We start from the raw sequence: 27,502 nt of genomic DNA, 5'->3' as shown, positions 1-27,502 counted from the left end.
ACATAAAATGTATCTGTCTACCATAACATGTATGTTTTCCTAAATTTTATTTGCATTTTGAAATTTTTCATGGGGTGGTGTAGATAAATAGAGATGAGACACCTATGCTGTTCAGGGTCATGTTGACCCGCTCACTTAAAATCAAGCCAAATGTAATGGACAAGTAAAGATTTATATTTAAAGTAAACTTTATACATGTTTATTTATAGTGTTAAGAAATCTGATTTGACCTCAAGATGATCTTCATCTTCAGATATTAACTACCTCTATTTCATTGTCGTGATCAACAATGTGCTCCAGGACCGTCATCCTTTAGTTTCTGTTGCTCATGTTGTGTATAGGAAGCTGCTGAGTTGTGTGTATCTGCAGAGTGTAATGCTGGAAGGACTCCTATGCAACCCCTTTGTCTGTTTCACCTCCCCTGCTAAGTGTGGGCGCAGTTTTTCCGAGACAAAAATAGGTTCCTGTCCAAATAATATCTGTAGTTCTCGCACAAGTGGGGTACTTAGAAAGAGAGTGTGCGTGCGTCAGAGATTGGAATGAAATAAGGTGTGTGTTACCCTCAGTCATTCTATTAGAAATCCAATAGTACTATATTAGGAGAGACATGAAAGAAACCCTTATTTTAGTGTTCCCGGTCCAATGAAGGTGTATTCAATGAGAAGATAAGCATTGTTTAGTCTGGAAGGAGTGGTTCACAAGGGGCGATGGACACATAAAGCAGGATAGAGACGGTTTCCATAACAAACACCAGATTTTTTTCTTTGAAGTTTTAAATGTGTACAACTTTATATATGGGGCTGTGAACGTGTGTGTGTGTGTGTGTGTGTGTGTGTGTGTGTGTGTGTGTGTGTGTGTGTGTGTGTGTGTGTGTGTGTGTGTGTGTGTGTGTGTGTGTGTGTGTGTGTGTGTGTGAAAAATGTGGTGAAACATGGTAGGAAGGAGTAAGAAAGACTCTCTCTCTCACATGTTCAAAGAAAGAAGTGGTTTAAACTTGACACTTCTGACCCCTCATCACTTTCACAGCCAGGTCAAATTGACCCGAACATCATCTCTGTAATATAAACCTGCAGGGAGGGTTACAAATACATAATATTTTTTTGATTTTTTTTTACGTTAATACACATAATGGTTCTTCAGAACACAAATGAGTTCTTCAGAATATGTACAGTTCTTCAGAACATGAGCGATTCTTAATTCAATTGATAATAATAATAATAATATAATAATAATATTATCAATAAGATGTCCTTATGTTAAAGTGTTAATACATGTAAAATATTTAACTGCAAAGTAGTAATGTGTGTTTTTGCATTGAATCATACTGGGCTGTTTGCTGAAATTAATTAGATGGCACGACCAAAAAAAGTTTTTACCAGAAGTCACTGCTAAACTGTTGTTTTCTCTGTTCTAGTGGAACTGGAAAGACGAATCGACTTTGAGCTGCGGGAGGGCTTGGTGGAGAGCCGCTATTGGTCAGCAGTGACCTCACACACGGCCTATTGGTGCTCTTATGATGTAGCGCTGTTCCTCCTCACTTTCATGTACAGACCACAAGAGCTTCTTGAACCTGCAGAAGACAACCCAGAGACCTCATAACATGCAAAGCGATACATAGAGCATCATAGCTGGGGCCATTTTACTTTCTATTCACGGCTTTTAAAATATAAACTGACAGACAAAATGAAAAATGAAGTCTCTTTCTTTAGTTGCTTGTCAATTATTTTATTTCAGATAAAAAAATATAAGTGAAAAAAAACAAAATATCATTAAATTTATTATTTGGAAACATGAAATATTGGAAGACTCAATATTTGTAAACATGTTTACTTTTAGTTTGATCAAATAACGATTAATGCAACTTTGTTATATGTTACTATTAGTTGATTTGATTGAAAGACATTTTTAAAAGTCTAAAGCCCTGCTAGTGGGCTAAAGGCTGTAATATTCACTGAACCCCACAACACTACAGTATTTATATTTGAATACTGTATATTTATAGTATTGTATTTTTTTATTTAAAGTGATCATACATCTTTCTCCCACAAATGGCTAATATGATTGCAATTTTATTGAAATATTTAGTTTCAGAATGTTCAGTCCGAGACTTCCATGTGCTGTAAATTATCATGTCATAATTGAGTGAATGGAAATTAATTGACCCAACACAGCAAGCGCACACACAAATCACCTACTCACATTTACATTCCTCCCGGTTTACACACTCTAACCTCGAGCTACTGACTGAGTGGAAATACAGTATACTGGGCCTGTCCTGTTTTCTGGTATTCTCTCATTGGGACTGTTTCCCATGCAAAGCGCCCTGTGTCCGACTGTATCAGTGACATCCTACCAAAGGTCTTTGTGTCTAATTGGTCCGTGTCATAGAGAAAGCCCCAGTGCTTGATCCAGGTCTAGTCTTGTGTTTCTCATAATCTTATGCCTCGGATGAGAACATAGAAACCCCTAAGTGTTCATGGTAAATCAAATTATAGAGAGGGCTAAAGGAAATTATTTTCCAACACAATGCTCAGCACAGAGATCGAATCTTAAAGCCTGAATGTGGCATTTAGTGATTTTGACCTCTGGATCGTGTGGCTATCAACAGGTAAAAGTTGCCGAACAGCTTCAGTGCTTTGTCTGTGTCTCAGAGGATATATTCAGGCACAGTTTGGAAACTAGTTCACTTGTGTTTTGTCAGCAATCAGAGCCACAATCTCTGTAGTTACACGTGTAACAAAAGAAGATGCATTGTACCCGTTTTGTAACATTCCAATGCTGCCTCAAGTGGTCTGTATTTATATGCACTTAAGTAACCAGGTCTGTTTTGCTTTTGGTATTTGATTTCTTACACATGATGGATCAACAAATATGGTGAGCCATTAGGCAACGTGTCTTGTTTTAACAGCGAATACACTGAATTATGTTTAATTCAGTTAGTTTTCACTGTGTTTTGTTTTTTTGCAAAAATAATTGCTGACAATCTGGAAGGAAAAATGTTGCCTGCATGTTTAAATGTAAACATAGAAACGTGATCCTGGTAATGATCCACAAATAAATTGGGATTTAAGCAATAAGTAAGCTTCTTCTGTTTTTCCGGAAACACCACTGTAACATTTAACCCAAAAAATCTCTATCTCATCACAGCCACAAATCCACCTGTATTGTAACACTGACACGTGGGCTGTTGGCTTTAGGGAGAGGACTGACATAAGGGAGTTATTAGCAGAGAGATAAGATTTTATGGAACTCTCTAAACTGCTCGAAAATTTATTTGAGGAAAATTTATTGGCAAAATTAAACTGTTTAAAAAATATATATAAATCACCTAAGAATTATTTAGTTTTTGTAACCTTAGAATGAGCCAGTCCTTGTTACAGAATCCACCATGTTGCGCTCCATGTTTCTACGGTAGCCCGGAAAGGACAAACCAAACTCAAGGGAGACTTTTTCCTTGTTTTTGTTCTTTACACACTTGGATTGTCCAGTTGGATGCAACCTCACCACTATATGCTACTAAGTCCTATATATTGGCCCTTTAATACATCTGTCTGTGTAGAATAATAGTCACAACAGACACGAAATGTGCACAGGGATTTTTGTGTGTGTTTTTTTTTTTTGCAACAGTCGGATGCTTGTATATAAAATGTATCCAGCTATTCTGTTGTGTGTTATTGTGGTATGACACAGACTGCAGATGGAACAGATACCTGTTGCCTTTAGATGGTCGTTAAGAATCATCAGAGAAAAAGAGAGGCCCTCAGTATAGAAAACAAACTGTCATGGATACAGAGCCATCTTTATTCTGTCTTGCTGGAATTGATGCCAAAACTGAATGAAACTGTATTATTTCTGTGTTATCACATGTAAGCAAGTTGAAGAATGTAGAATGAAAGTGGAAAAACAAGCAAAATATGAATAAAAGGATTTTTGTGATTTCACAGAAGTTTATATGGGTGCGACTTAATCAAATAGAGCGACCAAGAGCGCTGAGATGTGCTGTTGACCTACTGTGCACAGATGGCACAGACCATGAGATATACGCTCTCATTCTTGGCACCATATTGCAGTGTGCAGTTAGATTGGCATAACAACATTGATGTATCTTTATACACAAGACCATTGCAGCACTGCTACTGCATGAGAAGTTTCATAGAACGGGATCTTCAAGGCCAGTATACTGCTTTAACTCTACTGTAATAACCTATTTGTCAACTATTTGTCATTATGTTTACATTGACATAATTTCTGTAAGGAATAAAGGGCATAACCTGACATTTACTTAATTAAAATGGTAGCCAAATATTTGTGAGATGCCAAGAGACCTCTTCTTGTACTTCATGCCAGATGATGCCAGAATTTGGCTTTTTTTTTTGTTCTTTGTATTAAAGCAGCTCACAAAATGATCACATTTTTCAGACCAGGGTCAAACAGTGCAAATAAAAGTTTTGAAAAAAGCAAAAACTAATTCCAAATTATTTTTTAGTGTTTGTTTACATTAAGAACATTTTCATTTTGCCAACTGAGTTTTGATTGTATAAGCTTGTATGTGTTTTTACTTACTTTTCAAAGTAGTTGTTTATATGACATTAGACTGGTGAGGCCACCGTGTGGTGAAAGAAGGAATTACATCTTTTACGTTTCATGATTTATTTCTGACAAAGCTGGCGGGCCATAAATAATACATTATAAAATCGAAGCTGCGGGCCGTATGAAATCCGGCCGCGGGCTCTGATTGGCCCGCGGGCCGGACTTTGGACACCCTTGCCTTAGGCCAAAGATCAATGATCGACTTTGTAATTGTATCATCTGATCTGCGGCCGTATGTCTTGGACACTCGGGTGAAGAGAGGAGCAGAGCTGTCAACTGATCACCACCTGGTGGTGAGTTGGATCAGATGGCGGGGGAGACAGCAGGAAAGACCTGGCAAGCCCAAACGTGTTGTGAGGGTGAACTGGGAACGTCTGGCTGATGATCCTCCGCCAGGGCTGCCCTTTATCACCAGTCCTGTTCGTGACTTTCATGGACAGGATTTCTAGGCGCAGCCGGGGGGCGGAGGAAATCCGGTTCAGGGGCCTCAGGATTGCTTCTCTGCTGTTTGCAGATGATGTGGTCCTGTTTGCTTCCTCGGACCATGACCTCCAGCATTCGCTGGGGCGTTTTGCAGCCGAGTGTGAAGCGGCAGGGATACGAGTTAGCGCCTCCAAATCCGAGGCCGTGGTTCTCTGCCAGAAACCGGTGGATTGCTCCCTCCAGGTCGGGACAACATGCCTTCCCCAAGCGAAGGAGTTCAAGTACCTCGGGGTCTTGTTCACGAGTGAGGGTAAGGTGGAGTGGGAGATCGACAGGCGGATCGGTGCAGCAGTAAAACAGGCGCTGTACCGGTCCGTCTTGGTGAAGTGGGAGCTGAGTCGGAAGGCGAAGCTCTCCATTTACTGGTCGGTCTACGTTCCAACCCTCACCTATGGTCACGAACTCTGGGTCGTGGCCGAAAAAACGAGGTTGCGGATACAAGCGGCCAAAATGAGCTTACTCTGTAGGGTGGCCGGGCTCAGCCCTAGAGATAGGTTAAGGAGCTCGGACATCAGGAGGGAGCTTGGAGTCGAGCCGCTACTCCTTCGTATCGAAAGGAGTCAGCTGAGGTGGTTCGGGCATCTAATCCGGATGCCTCCTGGACGCCTCCCATTAGAGGTTTTCCAGGCACGTCCAACTGGGAAGATGCCCTGGGGAAGACCCAGGACACGCTGGAGGGATTATATCTCCCGGCTGGCTTGGGAACGTCCGGGGTCCCCCAGAACGAGCTGGAAAATGTTGCATGTGAGGGAAGCCTGTGTCGGTCTGCTGGGTGTGCTGCCACCGCGACCCGACCCCGGATAAGCGGCGGAAAATGATGGATGGATTTTATAACATTTGATCAACACCTTCATTTGCTTTCAATCATCTTAAATGTCTGAGACCAAACATCTCATTTACTCACAAGGTTCGGCGATTGGATTATGTATACACCAAGCAACTGTGAGGCACAGTAGACAATTGAGTTAAAAAGCAACAACCCAGAGACAGGTGGCAGGCAAAGTTCTTTAGTCGTATTCAGGCAAGGGTCAAAACCAGGAGATCAATCAAAGGCAGACAAAATCCAAGTAGTCACGACAGGCAAAAACGGGGTCAGAACACTAAGGAAACAGTACTGGGATACGCTGGAGAGTTTGGCACAATGGACAAGACAATCTGGCAGAGGACAAGTGCAAGTGAGGGGACCTAAATAGTTAGCTAATGAGGGACGGGCTGCAGGTGAGAAGGGCGTGATGAGGGGTAATTAGGGGTGAGTGGCAAGATCTGGAATGACAGGAGAGTGGTTAGAATTAACAGACAGGTTGAAAGCAGTTAACATGAACGGGAATCCGTGACAGAACCTCCCCCTCTGGAGACGGCTCCCGACATCCCCCTTGGCTGGTCTGGATGAGCCCTGTGGAAGGCCGTGATCAAGGAAGGATCCATGATGTTGCGGGTAGGGATCCATTGGCGCTCCTCCGGACCATACCCCTCCCAATCAACGAGGTATTTAAGTCCCTGTCGCCCAGATTTGAGCAGGCGACGGACTGTGTAGACAGGGCCCCTGTCGATGAGCCGGGGGGTTGGTGGGGTTCTGGGGAGGGCTGAAGCGGGCTTTCTCGGACAGGTTTAACCCTGGAGACGTGGAATGCGGGATGGACTCGCATGGCCAGTGGTAAACGCAGCTGGATGGCTGCAGGGTTAATGACCCGTGAAACAGGGAACGGACCCACATAACGGGGAGCCAACTTCTTGGACTCCACTCTGAGGGGACGGTCCCGAGTCGACAGCCAGACCCGTTGTCCTGGAGCGTACTGAGGCGCGGGGAGACGATGTTTGTTGGCTGACCGTTGGTAGCGCTCGGAGGTGCGCACTATCGTGGAGCGGGCCTGCCTCCAAATGCGTCAGCACCGCTGCACAAATGGTACACTGGATTCTGGTTCCTGCGCCGGGAAGAGTGGAGGCTGGTATCCACGGGCACACTGGAAAGGGGAGAGCCCAGTGGCTGAACTTGGAAGGGTGTTGTGAGCATACTCAACCCACAGGAGTTGTGTGGACGAGGTTTGCGTGTTACGGGATGAGAGACATCGTAATGCGGTCTCCATCTTTTGGTTCATACGTTCCGCCTGTCCATTCGTTTGCGGATGGAATCCTGATGACAGGCTGACCGTGGTCCCCAGTAGCCTGCAAAACTCAGTCCAAAAGTGTGAGGTGAACTGTGGACCGCGGTCGGAGACCACATCCGTGGGCAGACCGTGCAGGCAGAACACCTCCTGTAACATAATCTGAGCAGTTTCCTTGGTTAGTAATTTGGTTAGTGGAATGAGCCGAGCAGACTTGGAGAATCAATCAATGGCCGTGAGAATGACTGTGTTACCGTTGGACTTGGGTAGGCCGGTTACGAAATCCAGTGCGATGTGCGACCAGGGGCGATGAGGAATTGGCAGAGGGTGAAGGAGACCAGAGGGTGCTTAGCGGGGGCTTTTGTGCTGAGCGCAGACTTGGGAAGCACTAATGAATCCCTTGGTGTTGTCTGCCATGGAAGACCGCCAGACGCGCTGTTTGAGTAGTGCCAGGGTGCGTCTGACTCCTGGATGGCACGCCAGACGGGAGGAATGACCCCACTGGAGGACCTGGGAGCAGAGACTGTCTGGGACAAATAGGTGGTTATCGGGACAAGCACTGGGAGCTGTGTATTCCGCATGGGAGCGCTTTACCTTGTGTTCCACCTGCCAGGACACTGCACCAATAACACACTCCAAAGGGAGGATGCCAGGAGGGTGAGCAGAGGAGCCTTCAGGCTGGAATTGACGAGACAGGGCATCAGGCTTTATGTTCTTGAAGCCAGGTCTGTACGAGAGGGCAAACTCAAAACAATTAAAAAACAGAGCCCACCTAGCTTGACGGGAGTTCAGCCGCGTCGCAGAGCGGATACACATATACATATATACATATACACATATATATATATATATATATATATATATATATATATACATACACATATATATACATATATACACATATATATATACATATATACACATATATATATATATATACATATATATACATATACACATACATACATACATACACATACATATATACATATATATACACATATATATACATATATACACATATATATACATATACATAGATACATACATATATATACATACATATATATATACATACATACATATATATATACATACATTTACATACACATACATACATAGACATACATCTACATACATATACATACATATACATATATATATATACATATATATACATACATATACATATATATATACACACACACATATATATATATACACATATATAGATGTAAAATTTTATTTGACTTCTCAAATGTTGCTGTGTTATGTGAGTATAAGGTGTTTACACAAAACAAATAATTTTCTGTAGCTGCGGGGTCATATTGTTGCTGAATTAGGTTTTTTAGCTGTAGTATGATGGTACAGAAGGCCCAGGTAGAAAACGCACGGTCCGCCATGGCTCTAAAAGCATGTATGTAAAGGCTGTATGTAAAATCATATAACTGTTAACTGCTATGGTACTGAATCGAGCAAAGCTGAACACTGATATCTTTGATGATGAGTATAAAAAAATAAAGCACAGCCCAACTTAATTATACAGGAATGTTTAATTGGTTTAAAGAGAGTGGGAACATTTGAATTTTTAATACATTACATACATTAAACTGTGGCCAAAAGCAAATGTTGATGAGAATTACTCTCCTCGATTTCCAGAGGCTACATCCACACTAATACGTTTTAATTTTAAGTTTTAAACAAAAAAACGATCTCCGTCCACTCACGTACACTGAGCATGAATGTGACTGTGTTCATAGGAAGAAGATTTTCTACACACTAAAGTTGATAGGACATCTAACGTTGAACAGAAACTTAAAAACATGGACCAGAAGACACAGACCAGTAGACACAGACCAGTAGACACAGACCAAAAAGACAGAACAGAAGAAAGTGACTGGATGATGTGTTCAGGACTCATTGATATGATCCTAGATATAATGCAATTACACACTACACACAAAAGCACACACTAGGAGCACATAATTATGTTCTTTGATGAGTAACATTAAATCAAACGTTTAGTGCAATCAAACGTTTAGTGCAATTTATTGAAGTCCAAACCACGTGGAGACACCACCCATTACTACTTGTCACACAGCTCCTATCTATTCATACAATATAACGAGTGATAGGTCAAATTAATTCAATGACTGTCACAGGAAGGTGTGCAGTGGCTTCAATGAGTCAGAGGTTTTGAAAACTAATTATATAAAAAGCAATGGTAAATAGTTGCAGCTAAAATGAACATGTTAAGCTTTTTTTTCATAATGGACCGGTAAATCTTCTGACAACAGGAAAAACATTCAAACTGAACTTTGTCCTTGTGGTCTTCATCTTTCAGAGTATTAAATTCCTAGTTATGTACTTTCATGAGTTAGTTGTATTCAGCTGCAGATGTTGGACCCGGACTGCATCAGACAGTGTTAGTGTCCATGTGACAGGATTCATCTTCAACATCCAAAGAATTCCATTCATCCTCCAACAGCCTCTACTTTGAATACTTCAGGGAGATCTGCATGTTCAATAAAACAACGTAAAATAAATAAATACAGCCCATATACAAATCTGAACGATATTACACAAATGATCAAGGACATATATAACAAACATATGTTGTATGTTTGTCACCTTGTGAGCAGTGTCTGCAAACTGCTGTGCTTTGTGCATCAGTTCCACAGTCGTGTCCTCAGCACGAGTCAGTCTCTCTCCACGCTGTCCTAGAGCCACATTCAACCTGTGGACTATATTACCCATAGTGCTCCATGTGGCACCCTGCCCTGGCTGACCTGTTCATTTACACAAAAGAAGAAAACATATTTTTAAAAAGCTATATATTAGCATGTGCAGTCTGAGTAATTCATCTTTGATCAAGCTTCACTTGATCTGTGGGAGCAGGACTTCGTTTGGACAAAAGGAGGTGGATTCTGTGTCGTTGTGGTTGGTGCTCAAACAATCAAACAAAGTTCATTAAGTTCATTGACAATGTTCCCTTAATGTCAAATTGTTCATGTTAAGATGTCGGCCATATTATCTGCACAGAAAATTATTTTGCTGCTGCTGTTTGAATTCCTCCTGATACAAAAAAAATGCACTACAGGAATGCACTACTGTTTTTGTTTTATTTGTCATGTTTTTCTTGTGCAGCAAATCGGCCCCAACTTCATTTTCATGTGCAACTCTGTGACCCGGAACTCAATCTCAGTGCTTCATCTTGAAGGACATTTCAATTGCTAAAATGCATCTTGTGGATGATGCTTGAGGATTCTTGCTGGAGGAGCTAAAAGTTGTGGATTTCTTTACAACCTTCCTTCTATTTGTGTAGCTCCATGTAAGGTGGACAGTTGCTATACTGCTATCAGCTGTAATCGTTGTATGAGAGCATTGTATTGCAGCAGCTGCGAGCTAACCAGCGGAGCACACAAAATACAGGGGTGTTTGGGTCCAAGATTTTTCACTTGTAACTAAAATGTCTTGTTCAAGTTTTAGTGTGTGTGTCCGGGTAGAGAGCGAGGAGAGTGCGCTAGGAGTATTCTGTTGCAGGGCCTATTTGTTGCGTTGTGGGGTTAGAATTTAGTTTATTGTTGGGTTAAAATTTATTGTATAACTTAGAATTAAGTTACACAATTAAAAAAATCCTTATTTTGAGTTATCTTTCCTTCATTGCAAAACTGATTCATTGCACCAACACTGTGTGTCACAGCATGACTGAGGTTGAGCATGAGGTGCTGTTGAACTGTAACTTGGTGCCTTGCTGCAGCCTGGCACGTCTCCCACCCATTATACTACCCCGTCAGCGGGTTCAATGGTGCGCCGCGCTGCCTATCAGTCTCAAAGCACTGGGGTTCTTAAAGACCGACTATTGTCTCAACCGCCCTGAAATAAACAAAGTGTCCTCTCATCTGACCGCCACATCACAGAGAGGCCTTTCTGATCCAGCAAAGAGGTGTCATACAGAGGACAATAGACAAAAAGACAGAAGAGAAAATGAGCGAGAAGGACACAAGTCCGGGATGATATGATCTGAGGAGTCATGGTGGTATACAGTGAAGGTACAGAGGGAACCTGGGACAGATTTTGAAACTCTGAATACACTAAAACTGTATATTTTAAATGACCATGACAAAAGGAAGTGGACCCCAAAGTTTTCCTGTTCCTGTGAAGAAACGTGTTTGTTGTTTCTGACCCTTGACTCCACTGACCTCTCATTTGCACAGTTTTTAATGAATTTGAGATGCTTACGCACTCCAAAATCTCTCTCTATGCTAAACATCCATTTTAATAAATAAGGCTGTCTCTACACAAATCCCTTTTTATGGACCAGCCTGACACCCACTACTACTACTATTATTAGTTGTAAATGGTAAATGGTCTGTACTTGTATAGTCCGTTTTTAATCTTCTGACCACTTATTATTTAACACTATATGACATATTTCACCCATTCATACACTGATGTAGCTCAGAGGCAATGAGTTTTTAGATTTGTCAGATGGGCCGGGATGGAGGAGAGTGTTTATGTAAACTAATATAAATTACAATTAAAAGCAATTAATTGAAAAGTAAAGAAAACATAATTTTCAGTGGGAACAGTGTTAGTGGTCACCCTTTTTGCCAGTGCATTCAAGTTTTGTGTCAGTTTGAACTAAATTACATATAGGGAGGTTGAATTAAGGAGTCTTCCAGCCATAGCTGTTTTGAAGTCCAGTGGTTCGGTAGCTGATACTTCTGTTCCTCTTTTCAGATGGCAACATGGTAAACAGGTTGTGCCTGGATGGGTTTTGTCTTTTAATATCCTTGTCGCTCTTCAGAGGCTCCTCTTTTCACCTCTTTCACTGATGCTCAGTACATGGCTGCTAACAATGTTCTGGGTAGTTTTAATGACAATCTGTAGAGCCATACTGTCCTGGACCCTGAATAGTTCATGCCAGTTTCCAGTCAGGATACTTTCTATTTTCTCTTTGTTGACAAGAACAGGGCATGGGAGTTTTGACTAAAGTTTCCAAAATAAAAGCCAATTATGTGTTTTCTTCTCCAGGATGGAGAAGTGTGATGACCATTTCAGATTGTTTGTGTTGCTGATTCCCAGGGACTAAAGCTGTTAACTTGCTCTAACTCAGCGTCATTGATGTAGACAGGGGTGTGCGTCTTTGCCTCTTTTTTTTCCTAAAATCAACAATCAGCTCCTTGGTTTTACTGACGTTTTCTGAGCTGGTTGTTTTCTGAGCACAACTCTGCAAAAGTTGTGCATTTCCTCTTCATTTGAAGTCTGATTGTTTGTAATCCGACCGATGATGGTAGTGTCATCTACAAAGTAGGTAGGAGTTGTGGGTATACACCGTGAACAGGAGTGGGCTAAGTACACATCCCTGGGACTCTGTTGAGTCTAGTATTCTTTACATTTATCTGTCCAGCTTTGTTGTCCTTGTACCTACCTGATATTTCTATTTTTATGTACATCAAGATAGATGCAAGAGTCAAATTCTTGTATGGGCACATGTACTGGGCCATTAAAGGTGTTTATGATTCCGATTTTCTCAGACTCGATATAGCTCAGCCAGAGCACAAGAAGACATCACTGTATACGGCTGTTTTTAAAGTATTGACCATAACTAATAAACCTACATGATCAATAAATGCATGACTTAAGCACCCCATTTCATCACTGCCTTACCTAGAGCACGTGATCGACTTTGGTTTCCAAACATCGTATTCTTCATACGATTCAAGAAGGCTTTGCAGCGGTAGATGACCAGATTCATGGTGCAGGCATCTAAAAGAACAAATTAAAACGAGCTCATTCACATATGCACTAAATGATTTACAGAGTATCATGAACCTCAATATACAAGGGACACTACCTCCCGTTAGTTTGGATTGGCAGTTGATAAACTCTGTTTGTCGTGGAGGAATGTAGCTCTTCCGTCGAGCCTGCAGGGTTTTGGATGAAGAAACTAGTGAAGAGTCAGAGGGACTTGCTACGAACTTGCGGCTGGCACACTGACTTGCTCTCCCGTGGTGGCTAACCTCGCCCTGACTTCCTGTTTTCCCCTCCCAGTAGGTCTGACAGGCATGGTACAGGATTTGGACAAAGATACACTTCTCTGCTGATGAGCTGGCTACCCACTGGTCCACAGCATTGTCAAACACTAGATCAAACTCCGGGCTGTCCTGGAAGAGCAGGAAATAAGCAGTAGATCAAAGTCGATATGTTGATAGACCAATAATGGTAAGAACAGAATGTCCACATACTGCTGACCTTTTTGGGGTTAATGCCGTTGACCTGTCGGAGCTGCTCCACTGTCCACTGAGACCTTCTGGTGAAGGAGGAGGAGCCACCAAACTGCTTCACTTTTATAATGAGGAGCTGATGTGGTCTTGTGTTGGTCACTAGATAAATCATATATACAAATATGATATCCATATAGAAAGTCTTCATAATTGTAAAATAAAAATAACAAGTTTACATCATAGCTGCACAGAAGACAGTGGGAATGCAATACTGAAAAAATCTTGGCATTAAGCTTTTTGGCCTTGATAGGTTATAATTTCAGTCAATTAAGTCAAAACTTGTGTTAAGTAACTAACACTTTGTATACAGTTATACAGTTAGTAGAGGAACGCTTTGCTTTTTGAGGGAGCTCTCAAGGAATCCAAGCAGCAGCACATACTTGAACATATTTTTTTTGCAAGCCAACAATACCAAAAGCAGCAATCCAAAACAGGAGGTTGGGGTGTTAGGGAAAGCTGTAGCGGTGCAGTAGTGCTAGAGAGTAGAATTTTCTAACTGCATTGACTTTACTGAATCTTTATCGCCAGCCGCTTTTATCAGTGAAGCTCCCCATTATGTTACTTACCCCTTAAACCTGATATTGTGTTTGGGGTTTTAACTAAATATAAATAACATAACTTTATCGAACGTGCAAGAATTTTAAGACATAGGAAGGGGTCGGGGGGCAGGATGGGGTGGAGGAGGGGTGGGGGGGGGGGTTATGGGGTCTGTGTTTTCCTACATATTAGTATAACTAGGCGGTATATAATACAAAAATTAATGCAAAAATGGGAGAAAAAAATCCTGAATAAATGTTCCGTAGACTTATGCTCTTAATCAACCAGAGAACTGCAATCTGCAATCACTCCAAATCTAAAACAGTTTTAAGCACAGATTAAAGTCCCTCCAGGGACTGGGTATCTCAGGCTCTGGGCTCTCCCTCTTCTAATCCTACCTCAACGACTGCACTTAACGGATAACTTGGAGAGGATCTGTGTCTGAATGTTGTCCTCTCACTACTGGTGTGTCTCAAGGCTCAGTCCTCAGTCCCCTCCTCATTTCTTTATACACCAACTCTTGTCATTCACTCGCATGGCTTTTCCTACCGTAGCTATGCTTATGTCACCCAACTGATCCTCTCTTTTCCCCAATCGGAAACACAGGTAGCAGCACGAATCTCTGCCTGACTGACTGTGTGCTGCTACCTGTGTTTCCGATTGGGGAAAAGAGAGGATCAGTTGGGTGTCATAAGCATAGCTAACTAAAAATGAACCCTTTACAAGACTGAACTAATTTTCCTTCCAGGAAAAGGCTATCCCACCCACAAGCTGACTATTACTTTCGACAACTCTGCATTCGCCTCGACAACCCTGAGCCACAGCCACTATCGATGAGCCACAGCCTCCCAAAAAGAAACAACTGGACTAATTGGCTGCACAAATAGCCTCTTTACCCCAAATGTTGAGTATGTGCTGGTCATCATGCAACTTTGTTCTGTAGTGATTTTGAAGCACTGTTGAGAATGCTGGATCATCATAAAAGCTTTAATTAGTGATGCATTATTATATCTTAAGGAGCTTAAAGTGCCATATTTACACCACAAGAGAGCTGCCCTCACTGAATGCAGGGCTACGTGTGGTTCCTTGAGTCTTGTCAAGTTCTGTGGAACCAGCTTTCACTTTCAGTCCATGGGGCAGACACTGTCACCTCATTTAAGAGTAGACATAAGACTTTCTTTGAACGCGCTTATAGTTAGAGCTGGCTCAGGTTTGCCCTCGTCCAGCCCCTAGATATGCTGCTATAGGCCGAGACTGCTAGAGGACATCTTATGATACACTGTGCTCCTCTCTCCTTTTCTCTTTCTGGTGAATTAATGTATCTTCAATACACATTACTAACTCTATTTCTTCTCTGGAGCCTCTGTGCTTTCTCGCCTCAAGTTTCCATGGATCGTGGCTATGTCTGGAGCCGGTACTGCCAACTGCCATGACGGCCAAGCTAATGCCCCTCCCTTCCATCCCCTACTGCTGACATGAATCGTGGTTATCTGGATCGTGTGTGGTCCATACCTACTACTCATGATATGAATAATTTCTGTCATATGCATTGAATGTGCTGTAAGTCTGTTAAGTTATTAATTCTACACACGTGACATATATTGCTTCTGTCCAATCGGGGGAGAGGCATCATTGTGTGTTGCTCTCCTGAAGGTGTCTTCCTTTTCCCTGTGAAAAGGTTTTTTTCTACTTGAGTTTTTCTTCCTCTGAAGTGGTTCTGGGACAGGGATGTTGTATGTGTACAGATTGTAAAAGAAAAAAAATGTAATTTGTGATTATGAGCTATAAAAAATAAACTGAATTGAATACAGAAATATGTGTACTTTCAATATAAACTCCTTACGCAACCCATGAGTGATAACTAAAAAACATAACCCTAAAATTCAATCTGTAACAAAGCTACTCCAACAAGAATCCCCATAAATGATCAGACATTGACTTGATATTCTTAAACAATCCATGTTGTGTAAAAATTACTTTATTTAAAAAATGTATATGATCATAATTTTACCAAAAAAAGGTTCCTGTATTTCGAAACACTGACATCTTCTCTTTTAAATCCATGAGAAATTAACCATCGGCTTGAAAACATATAATTTGATCTTAATATGTAAATTTACAACTGGAACTGTAATTAATTAGTATTATTAGTATTAGTAAATAACAAACAGAATGTACAGACTATCAATGATTAGCTAATTTTCACAAAATGAAGAATGTAAAGTCAAATTGAACCTGTAACACAGATGAATGTGGCGTAGTCTCCTTTTGCTCCAGTAGGCAGGAAAGACCTTCTCTTCCTTCTACGCACCTCCACAGCCACCAACATCCGCTCATCATGAGGGATGAAGACTTCTTTGTTGATAGCAGACTGAATGTTCATTGCAATCCTGAGACCTGCACAGGTATGGACATTCTGTGTCTGCCAATAAGTCTCTCTGATGAAGATGCTTTTTGCATTTGGTACAATGACTTTATTTAGTTTGTCTATTGAATTTATTTCTCATTTTATATGCAAATACATCAGCACATACATACATGAAGAATATGATATACATACAAATTCATTTAAAAATGTATAAAAGTGCTGATAAGATCTGTCAATTCAAGAACTAATTATTTTTCAAGCACAAACACCAATTCATCTCTGGCTGTAGTTTTCACAGTATCGCAGTAAGACACAAGTCAAGGTTTTGATCAGTAGTTTAGTTTAAATGAAAAACAAGTGATATACTCAATAAAATTTGACCAACAGGTTAGCCTACCTGTTCTTGTCCGTTCCTTCTGACTATATTAGGAGCCTCTAGTCGCCTGCAGACGTATTTCCTTTTTAGTTAGCCTGTTATATTATTAAATGTTTCTAAGGATTTCCTCATGCATGTATAGCCGTGCACACCAAGCGGCGTGCCTTGCTGTGAAGGCGCAAAAAAACACAGTCCATCCCATTTCAAGAGGTTGACATGCACGTGGTTTAAGGCTGGAAATCAGAGAACAGTGACTGGCTGTCTTATAGACAGAGCCAGGGCTGACAATGTGGGTGGGGATGGGATGGGTGACACAACTGACTCTAACCTTTGTGTCTTCATCTAAAATATATATTTTTTTAAAAGTTTTAAAAATGTTGTTGTTAAATAAAGACTGATTTAGGAAAAAGGGAATCTTATTCATAACCTCCCTTGCTGGAATTGGGAAAAAAACTGAAAATTAATATTTCACTGTGACGTACCAGTCACAGTGAAATAGCTGATGATACAAGGACATCAACGATAAAGAGAGATTATCGTTGATACCCCTGGGGCCGGTTTTTCAAAAATTTTAATCTGGATTAAACTGATTCAGATTTGGAAATCTCTTTTTCTCCTATCCAGGATCACGTAATCCTGGGTAGGAGATCCTAATCAAACTAATAATCCTTGATTATTTAAACAGAAAATAGGACTGAACGGAACAGCAAACAAAAATATCCCCCTCCATTGTCCATTTCTTGGAAACAGGCAGTCCGCTCATCTGAGACATACAACAAATAAATACATTCTTCACTCACAAATACATTATGGATGTTTCAAACAGGTTTCAAACAAAGATTTATTGAATTGAACTGACAAGAATAAACTGTTCCTCTGCTAGACGGATCTGTACTTCTGCCCTTTCAGTCTCTTTTTGCAGAATAGGAGTCATCTTTCTTTGGGTTCTTTGAGCCTCTCTCTGGGGGTGCTGTGGGAACTAGGCCTTCTGGCTCCACCTGTGATTGACCTTCTCCCTCAATTACAGGGCTGAGATTTAGAATAAATACAAGTGAAATTTATGAATAAATATAAATACTGTAAAATGCGTGATATAAATGTTGTAAATTTAACTAACCAATTTTAGTTACCTAGTTTTATTACTGATAACCACCATGAATCCACCCTCATGCTGGGATCAGTTTAATCCTGATTTTTGGGATCAAAATGATCCCAATCATACCATTAAGTTTTGAAAAACCCAAACTCAAGGTTTGATACGGATCAACAACAAGATTGGATTACGTGATCAAATCCAATTTATGAATCTTTTTTTTCTTTTGAAAAACCCATTTTCAAGATTTGATGCAAGCCGTAATCCGATCATATTACTTTTAAAAAACCGGCCTCTGATGGTTATCCCAGAAAAAAGATCCCCCCAAAAAAAATGTGGTCCTCTAAAATGTCTAAACTTCTTAATACTGACTGACTGATCTGTGCAAAGTTTGTACGGTGTTTTCACATTCCTCCACTGAAGGGGTAGATAGATGTGTGCAAACATACCAAGATACATCTAATTTGTCTTAAATGCAAATTAAATTACACATATTGGCTGCATTTCCCAGATTCAATCGTTCTTAAGGACTTAAGAAGTGTAGAACATACGTCTATGTTCATCTTGTTCAAGTAATGTTCAGATTGAATTCCGATAACTAGACACGGCGCATGCGTATAGGCAGAATGAATATGAATGACGAGCATGATCCACGTTGCCTGTAATGTCTTCTCAAGTTCCCGAGTAAAGAACATAATTATACGGAGTCCGGAATTGTGTCACTCGTCTTTCAACATGGTGTCAGAAGTTGAGGTTTGGTCGTGAATGGAATACCTGCCTACGACGTGGTAAGACGTACTTTTCTCAGCGCTTTGAGGACGTAGCAAACAGCCAGCTAGCGCTGCACGTCTAACGTAGCAAAGGCTAACTTCCGACAACAACGACCATGGCTGAAGGATTCCGTAGACCAGAACAACTGATATTTGATGGAAACATAGCTGAAGGATGGCGTGTATTCGAGCAAGAATATGAAATATTCATTGCAGCTGCTCACTCCAATAAGGATGCTCGAACTCGAGCTTTCATACTTTTAAACTTAGCTGGTTCGGAAGCTGTTGAACGAGAACGTGCTTTCGTCTATGCACCCGCTGTTCATGCGGGGGAGGGAGACAACAGCCGTTTAGTGACCGCAGCAGAATCGAGAGAAGATCCTGAATGTCTCAAACAAAAATTCCGCCAACTATGCAGCCCTCAAACAAACACAACAATGGAAAAGCATAAGTTTAATACAAGAAACCAACGACCAGATGAAACAGTGGAGGCGTATGTGAGTGACCTGAAAATCAAAGCTAAAAAACTGCAGATTTGGTGAACTCAAAGACGAGTTAATCAGAGACAGAGTGGTGTGTGGCATAATGAATGATAGCATGAGAAAGCAACTTCTGCGTGACAATGAGCTAACTTTAACCAAAGCCATTGAAGTATGCCAAATCTGTTCATATAACAGACCGAGCAACACACAAAAGCCCTTGCAGCTCCAAAGCAAACACTTGCTAAAGTGGACAATTTACAACACACAGTCAAAAAAAGACAGCCACAGAAGCTAAAATCAGGCATGGAGCAGCGTGCATCACAACCACATACAGACCAGCGTTACGCTTCGACATTTAACTGCAACAATTGTGGAAACAAGCATGAGGCCAGAAGAGAGAAATGCCCTTCTTATGGTCAGCAATGTCACAAGTGTGAAAAATGGAACCATTTCCAGAAATGCTGTAAATCATCACAGACACAAGGCTACAAAAAGAGATATGTCAATCAGGTTGAAACTGTGCAGGCCTCTAGCAGTGATGAAGAACTGTACTTTGTGGATGGAGTTAGTGTGGCAAGTGGAACTGTTGATGCTGTCGACTCCCATCTGATGCAGAGGAGTGACATATTCTCCACTGTGCACATTAATGGAAAACCTGTAGAACTCAAAGTCGATACTGGCGCTAAATGTAAGGTCATGGCAGCTGATCTTTTTGCACAAGTGAGACAACATAAAAAACTCCAGTCATCACAGGGTACTAAACTGGTAGCTTATGGGGGTGAGGAAATCCACACAGCTGGAATAGCCCTACTTTTGTGCCACTCTGCAGGCGGAACGTACACCTTGCAATTCTACATAGTAAAACGAAACGTACAACCTCTTCTTGGCCTACCAGACTGTCTCCGTTTAAGCTTAATCACCTTGAATAAAGAAGTTCATCGGATAGGCATCAGCGAGGAAACAAGTTTCTCACGCTAGATGTTTACGGAGTATGCGGACCTCTTTAAAGATGAACTTGGCAAGCTTCTGGTCACGTATTCCATGAAGCTAGACCTGGAGGTCCATCCCATGGTAAAACCTGCACGCAAAATACCAGTGCCAATGCAAGATAAGGTCAAAGCAGAACTGACCCGGATGGTCAACTTAGGTGTGATCACCCCTGTCACAGATCCCACTGAATGGGTTTCGTCTATGGTCGCCACTCACAAGAAAAACTCAGATGACATCAGACTGTGCATTGATCCAAGGGATCTAAATAAAGCCCTGAAACGTCCACACCATCCTATGCGTACCGTAGAGGAAGTAGCTGCACAAATGCCCAATTCCACAGTCTTCTCTGTCGTCGACGCAAAATGCTCATTCTGGCAGATCTCACTTGATCACAAGTCATCCATGTTAACGACTTTCAGCTCTCCATTTGGCAGATTCCGCTTTCTGAGAATGCCATACGGAATCAACTCAGCCAGTGAGGTGTTACAGCGCGCGATGTAGCAGATATTTGCTGGAAACCCCTGCGCTGTCATTGTGGACGACATAATCATCGGCGGAAAAGATGACAAAGAGCATGATCAAAACCTCAGAAAAGTGCTGGATTGTGCAAGGAAAGTGAACCTTAAGTTCAACCCCTCAAAGTGCAAATTTAGACTGAAAGAAGTCGGTTATGTTGGACATGTGTTCACAAGTGAAGGATTAAAGCCAGACCCTACAAAGACAAAGGCAATCAGTGAAATGCCCATACCGGAAAACGTCACAGCCCTACAGCGTTTCTTAGGGATGATCAACTATTTAGGAAAATTCATTCCTAACTTCAGCGAGATCTCAGCCCCTTAGCTTACATGCAAAGACATTCAGTGGTGCTGGCTGAAACATCACCAAGAGGCATTTGATGCTTTGAAACAGTACCTGTCCAGTCCACCCACTCTGCGCTACTACAATGTCAAAAAACCCATCACACTCACCTGTGATGCCTCACAGTATGGACTCGGAGCAGCATGTCTTCAGGAAGATGCTCTGATTGCCTACTCGTCCCGGACATTGACACAGACAGAGATGCGCTACGCGCAAATTGAAAAGGAACTGTTAGCAGTTGTTTTTGCATGTTCCAAGTTGAATGATTACATCTATGGGAAGCAGATCCAGATTGAGACTGATCATCAGCCATTAGTCACAATACTCAACAAGCCCATACACTCGACTCCAGCCAGGTTGCAACGCCTGATGCTGAGGCTGCAAAAGTACAACTTCAACATCGTCTACAGAAAAGGCTCACAGATGTACATCGCTGATACCCTGTCATGTGCCCACAGAACAACAACAGAGCAGCACAATGAGACAGGTGACTGTGAGATCATGTCAGTCCAACACATCTCATCCTCCAGGCTGACTGAATTGAGGGAACACACTGCTTCAGATCCAGTTCTACAGAAACTGAGCGGTGTCATATCAAAGGGCTGGCCTTCTAAACAAGCTCGGTTACCTCCAGATATCCGCCAGTATTTCCCCTACAGAGATGAACTGGCAGTTGAAGATGGTGTCGTTATGAAAGGCCCAAAGACAGTCATTCCCAAGTCTTTGCAAAAGGACTACATCACCATTCTCCACAGAGGCCACCCAGGCTCAGAATCCACTAAACGCAGAGCGCGTGGCATAGTGTTCTGCCCCACAATCACTGAGGACATCGAAAAAGAAACAACTACATGTCCGGTGTGCAACAGTACAAAACCTCACCAACAAAAGGAGCCACTCAAGCTACACCAAGTGTCTGACCTAGCGTGGTCAACAGTCGCAACCGACATATTTGAGTGGAATGGCCAACACTATTTAGTTATAGTTGATTCCTATTCAGGTTGGTTTGAGATCGACCTACTTCGTTACCTAACAGCCAACACTGTAATTACAAAACTAAAAAGGCACTTCTCCGTCCATGGCTGCCCGCACAAACTTATTTCCGACAACGGCACTCAATTCACCTTATTTTAACGGAAGTCGCTGTTTAATGTCTAAAGCTATAGCTACTGTCAATTTTGATTACAAATTAGATAAATATGTTTGCTATGTATGTCTGCTTTTAATGCTAGAGGAGTAAGCTAACAATTATCGTTTACACAATTCTTATGTTGCTTTTGAAATGAATAAAACATTTAAAATCATCAGTCAAAGTGCAAGACCATCTGCTATATGGCCATTTATCTATTTATATGAGTGGAGTGGTTAAGAGCTATAACATGCACAAAACCTAAAAAAAATAGGATAATAGAACGTTCTAGACTTATTAAATGATAAACAATTACTTTCTATTACGTGTGTCCATAGCCCCTACTGCACAGCTGGAATCGCAAAAAAACCAACATGCATTGGAGGTGTGGAAACTAAGGACAGAGTGGCAAAAGGAGAAGATTGATGAGCTAACAAAGAAGAGGGACTATCTGAAAGAAAAGTTCTCATTGGGTGAGTCTCACAACACACAGTTGGGTCTTATTATATAAGTGTATCTCTGGACTTTAGTTGGGTATTCAAGCACTAATGTGTTTATTTGGGCATTGTGCTGTAAGCCTTATGTTTGTATTTATTCTGTTTGACAGCTCTTAAAAAAGACGACAAAGGTTCCATCCAGGCAGTCCACTCTTCAAATTCCTCCTGTGCAGCTCGATGGAATCTTCCTCTGATACTACGTCTAAAGCCTAGTTCATGCTTCTGCATCAGGTCGACGCCGTAGCTACATCGTCAACGCACACCCCTACGCTGTAGCCTGACATGCACCTCCCAAAAATTCTAACTACGCGTCATGTTGACGCAGACTGCAAGTGCTGTGATTGGTCTGCTCAGAACGTAATTTCCGGCAGTTTTTGCGCAAACGTCTTCTCTGTCGCCTGCGCTTCAACATTTGCAATAAAAACATTTGCTCTTCAATATTGATGAGAAAAAGAAACTGTGATTTAGAAGAGCTGACCAAAAAAACAGAAAGGTTTTTATATCAGTTTTGAAGTTATAGTTATATAGATAACCAAACCTGGCCTTGGTCAGCAATGGTACTGTCAAAGGTTTCAAACAATTCTAATACTGTGAAATAGTTCTATATTTTTGCACTTTTCTATGATTCATTGTTGGCACTTTTGATTTTTACAGCCTTGTTTTCACTTGTGTATGCGATTGCAGAATTGTAATGTCATTTTAATATTAACAGTACAGTTGTACATTTATAAATGTTCTATGTCCAAGCATGTTCTCCTGAAGGACAATCTGTTTGGAATGGCTGAGAAGTATCTTCTTACAAGTACATTGTTTGCATCTTGCAATAATTATTGATATATTCTTCATCACTTTGTGTTGTGACTATTTTCCTTGTTAGTCATTACTTCAGAACATGCTTAACTAATGCTTAACTCACTAGTAGTAACCAGTGAATTGATGAGTAGTAGTGTGTTATTGCTTTGTAAAGCATAAATAGTCTACACTTTAGATTAGGTCACAGAACATGCTTAACTATTGCTCAACTAACTAGTAGTAACTAGTGAAGTATTGAGTAGTAACTGGAAAATTCATCATGACATTTATTAATGCTTTGTAAAGCATGAATAGTCTACACTTTAGATTAGGTCACAGAACATGATTAACTAATGCTTAACTAACTAGTAGTAACAAGTGGATTAATCAGTAGAAACTACCTGAATTAATCATGAATTGCAGCATCTTTTAAGCATTTACTAACACTTTACAAATGTTCTTATTAATCATGTATAAGTCCCGAATAATTCATTTACAAATGGGGAATCAATCATTTATAAAGTATGAAACCCAAGCTTATTAATCAAGAAATAATCATTTATAACTGTGTTTATGGATGAGTTACTAATGAGTATTCATGTTGGATTAATGCTTTATAAATGATTAGTTCATGGTTCATCAATGCTTTACTAATGCTAAATAGTGTGCACTTATTATGAAGTGCTTCCAATAAATTGAATTGGATCACAAATAGACCAACAAGTAAACTCACGTAAAGCTTGGTGTGAACACAGCATTAAGGAGTGTGAATGGATGGCACTTACCTTCAAAATAAAAGCACAGGATTTTTTTCTTACACATTTTTTTTCGGGAGGGGGGGGGGGTGATCGTGAGAATCACTGATTTAAATTATGTCTTTAGACTTTTGTACCGTTTGTATTGTTATGCAGCACTTTATAGTGAGTTTACAAGACAGTGTAGATACAAGGGCTATTACAAGGGCTTTGCTACTTTTTTATTATGTGTACTAAATGTTCAATTAATTTCAATTTAGTTTATTTTGTATAGCCCAAAATCACAAATACAAGATTTGCCTCAGAGGGCTTTACAATCTGTACACATAACATCCCTGTCCCAGGACCTCTCATCGGCGCAGGAAAAACTCCCCCAAATAAAGACAGTAAAAACCCTTTCACAGGGGAAAGGGGGAGCCTTCTGACTGAATTATGGGGTGGATATCATCATGAATGTGTATTTTTATGAATAAAGCAAGGTTTTTGTAATTTTCATTTTTTGTTTTTTCACAAAGGTTTTATGTAATTAATCCTAATAGGTGGTATGAAAAACGTATTTTATGTCGTGCATGCAGATTAGTAATGAAACCTGGTTCATTTAACATCCTGACGAATGTAATCATTTCCCACAGGTATAAACACAACACATGTATCTGTTTCAATCAAACATTATTTGAGTAGATAGCTGACAGTTTCACAGCATAAATATGGCAATAACTGTCTGACACTTATCAGTTATAAATAATTCATGAAAACATAGACAGCTCCTACACTAATCAATAAACTATTAATATAATCACTTTCATACGTTTATGCTTATCACATCTATTTTTGTTCTTTGCCACAGTCACTCTTTTTACAATGAAGTCAGCAACATGCCACCATGTTACCTCTGTATCTCACACTTTAAAAATCTTCCAAGGGAGAGAACCTCAAATTGAATAGATTATCAGGCCTTCTCTGTTGACAGCAGGGTTTTCACCCTTCTGAAAAAGTAAAGGTAAAAAAGATACGCATACCATAATATAGACCTAGATGAAATGAAAAATGGGACTTTTACTTTTCATTTGAGTAATCTTCCTTTAACTTAATAGTAACATTATTGTTTTCTTGCTTTCAGTGTAGGAATAGACACACACAGTGATGACCCTGTGTTTAGTTCCACATATTTTTCAAGGCACAATTCATCACCAGAGGGCAGTATTATGTCACTAGGTGCTGCCTGAACCAAATCCACCCATAATTAAAAATAAAGAAATGTCATCATTAGAGTGGTGGAGAAAACAACGTTCTCATTGCTTGACAGCTTCTAATTTCTTCAGAATTTATTGCACTATTAAACAGATTTATGCAATTATAAACTCTGATTAAAATGATTTCCGAGTCAATTTGTACCAGTAAACACAAAAACAAAGTAATTTCTCTTTCCCTGTGCCCAGCTGCTGGGTCCACCTACAAACTCACTGTTGTCCTTCCAATTAATTCTTATACCAGTCTCATCCCCTCCAACATGGCAGGACAGGGCAAGTCATAATGGATGTGACATTAACCGGAAATGAAGCCAGTGAGATGGGACGCCCCAGTCCAATAGTGGCATTTGTCAGTGCCCTGGTCATGCAGATTGTGCCAGCCTTGCCCATTGACCAAGATTAATGATGACGGTGGTTAGAATGAAAAACACAAACAGCAAAAAAAAAGGGCAAAATAATGATTGAAGGTGTTATATGAAGCAGCTAGTGAGTATTTAGACCACTGTACAGTATACTGGGAGAACCACATCCGGTTTGCAATAAAGGCATGAAATAACCTTAAGCAACATGCATCGCTGCGCAGAAAATGGCTTTTCTCTGACAGATGTGGTAGCCGGGGCATGCTCAGATGGATGGGGGATTGGCCTGGTTGTATAAGACTTCAGGGATGCAGCACATTCCCCTGGTCATCCATCATTTCCTGACACATCCACTTATAGCCGAACCACACATCCATACAGATGTTCTTTTAATTTGCATTCTAATCTCTTCTGGCCATTAGGGGGCAACTCCTGGTTGCAATAAGCCTGTGTAGAAGTCTATAAGTGTTTTGACAGTGTTTATGTTTTGAAAATATTCCTCCCTTCACGATATGCATCGCAGAAATATGGTTTGACGTCTAGAGGAAAGAGGAAACTTTCTGCTCACAGTGCCTTACTTCTGCGACATCTTACCTGGTGCGGACAAGAGAAAGGGTATCGGCGCGTCATTAAAAAAAGTACTCGTCACATGAAATCCTTTACCGTGATTTGTTGAATCATGTGTCCGTCGACATTTAGTGGAACGAATAAACCAATGAACACTAAAGAAAATCACAAAGCGCCAGCATTGAACTACACACCTGAGCTTAGAAAACATGCTGGAGTTTTCAGTCATGAAGAAAAGAGATATTATGGCAAGGCTTTATGACTTTACTACAGAGGAAGCTGTGGCTGTGATTTTGGCGATGAAGACGACGGGAGCGTGAGACCCTGAATGCTTCGACTCCTGCGACGTAGAAGAATATGTAGACAGAAGGGATCAATTTAAAGATGGGTAAGTGTATTTAGCTACTAAACTTTGTGCTGCAATAGCATATTTACGCTAGCAGAGTGAGCACATTTAGCTGGTCCCGCTCCCTGCAGTACTTGTCCCCGCTGCTCGAGTCTGGCATATCGCAGTTACACACGTAGTTTGTTTACATTAGCAGTTAGCACATTTAGCTCATGCCCTGAGCATAGTCCCTGTTGGATCTCTCTTACGATTCATGTTCCCCAGAGGATAAAACCCTCTGACGTAGGTGACCCTAATGGCATTATAAGCCATTATCAGCCAGGTAGAAGGGTACGCTGGTGCACGCTGGCTGGCTGCCTCAAGCACGCTGGCTGCCGCTCTTCTTTAAACTTTGTTACCGCGTGTGATTTATGTGACTTTTATAGCTATTTTTCAACCCCGTTTTACTTTCTTTCCACGCGTTGTGATTGCTTCCTGAGTTGGAATACGTTCGGGGTTAATTTTAGAGCCTGCTTCGGGTATTGGATGACGATAGGAATACGACAAACTTTGGATTGATTAGTGAAACTGAGAGCCTACCTGCTCTACTGGATCTCTGTTCTGTCATGACTATTAGTGTGCTTTTTGAACTGTTGGCATCTGGGAGGGTTGGCGTCTATTTTATAATGTAATTGTTTTTCACAAATACACTATGTGTATTTTAATTTTTAATTTTCTTATTGACCAGCTTCTGTCTGTTCCTCATGCCTAGCTGTCTGCATCTGGTCTGATCAGCTTGCTGGTCTACCTTGATGCTGCCCAAGCACACTGTTTAACGCTCTTGATCAATCAGATCTCACCTCTGTCTCTCTCTATGATTCTCTCTCTTCTC

The 27,502-nt window shown here is 40.9% G+C and overlaps 2 protein-coding genes across 4 annotated transcripts in view; one reads left to right on the top strand and one right to left on the bottom strand.

Annotated features, from left to right (window-relative positions):
* The window catches only part of ddhd1b (DDHD domain containing 1b), a 22,537-nt gene extending 18,115 nt beyond the window's left edge, over positions 1 to 4,422 (top strand). The window contains exon 13 of the mRNA XM_068577154.1: positions 1,415 to 4,422. Coding sequence (XP_068433255.1) covers positions 1,415 to 1,599 — 185 coding nt within the window. The 3' untranslated portion in view covers positions 1,600 to 4,422. The remainder of the gene's footprint in view (positions 1 to 1,414) is intronic.
* A 4,287-nt stretch (positions 4,423 to 8,709) lies between these two features.
* On the bottom strand, positions 8,710 to 16,973 carry stxbp6l (syntaxin binding protein 6 (amisyn), like). Of its 3 annotated transcripts, XM_068577335.1 has the most exons (8): positions 16,768 to 16,973; positions 16,238 to 16,399; positions 13,434 to 13,564; positions 13,202 to 13,345; positions 13,036 to 13,105; positions 12,849 to 12,947; positions 9,807 to 9,964; positions 8,710 to 9,690 (listed from the first exon to the last, which is right to left on the bottom strand). In XM_068577335.1, the coding sequence occupies exons 2-8, from the start codon at positions 16,383 to 16,385 to the stop codon at positions 9,667 to 9,669; spliced, it is 774 nt and encodes a 257-aa protein (XP_068433436.1). In that variant the 5' UTR covers positions 16,386 to 16,399; positions 16,768 to 16,973; the 3' UTR covers positions 8,710 to 9,666. The 3 variants fall into 3 exon arrangements, with proteins under 3 accessions (XP_068433436.1, XP_068433434.1, XP_068433435.1); XM_068577333.1 differs by having other exon boundaries at positions 13,036 to 13,345; XM_068577334.1 differs by lacking the exon at positions 16,768 to 16,973 and having other exon boundaries at positions 13,036 to 13,345; positions 16,238 to 16,418.
* Between the last annotated feature and the right edge of the window lie 10,529 nt (positions 16,974 to 27,502).

This window comes from Clinocottus analis, unplaced genomic scaffold (assembly GCF_023055335.1).
Source record: "Clinocottus analis isolate CAN_PGR_092001 unplaced genomic scaffold, fCliAna1.0.p SCAF_15, whole genome shotgun sequence".
Lineage (NCBI taxonomy): Eukaryota > Metazoa > Chordata > Actinopteri > Perciformes > Cottidae > Clinocottus > Clinocottus analis.
This window is presented reverse-complemented; position numbering and strand designations above follow the sequence as displayed.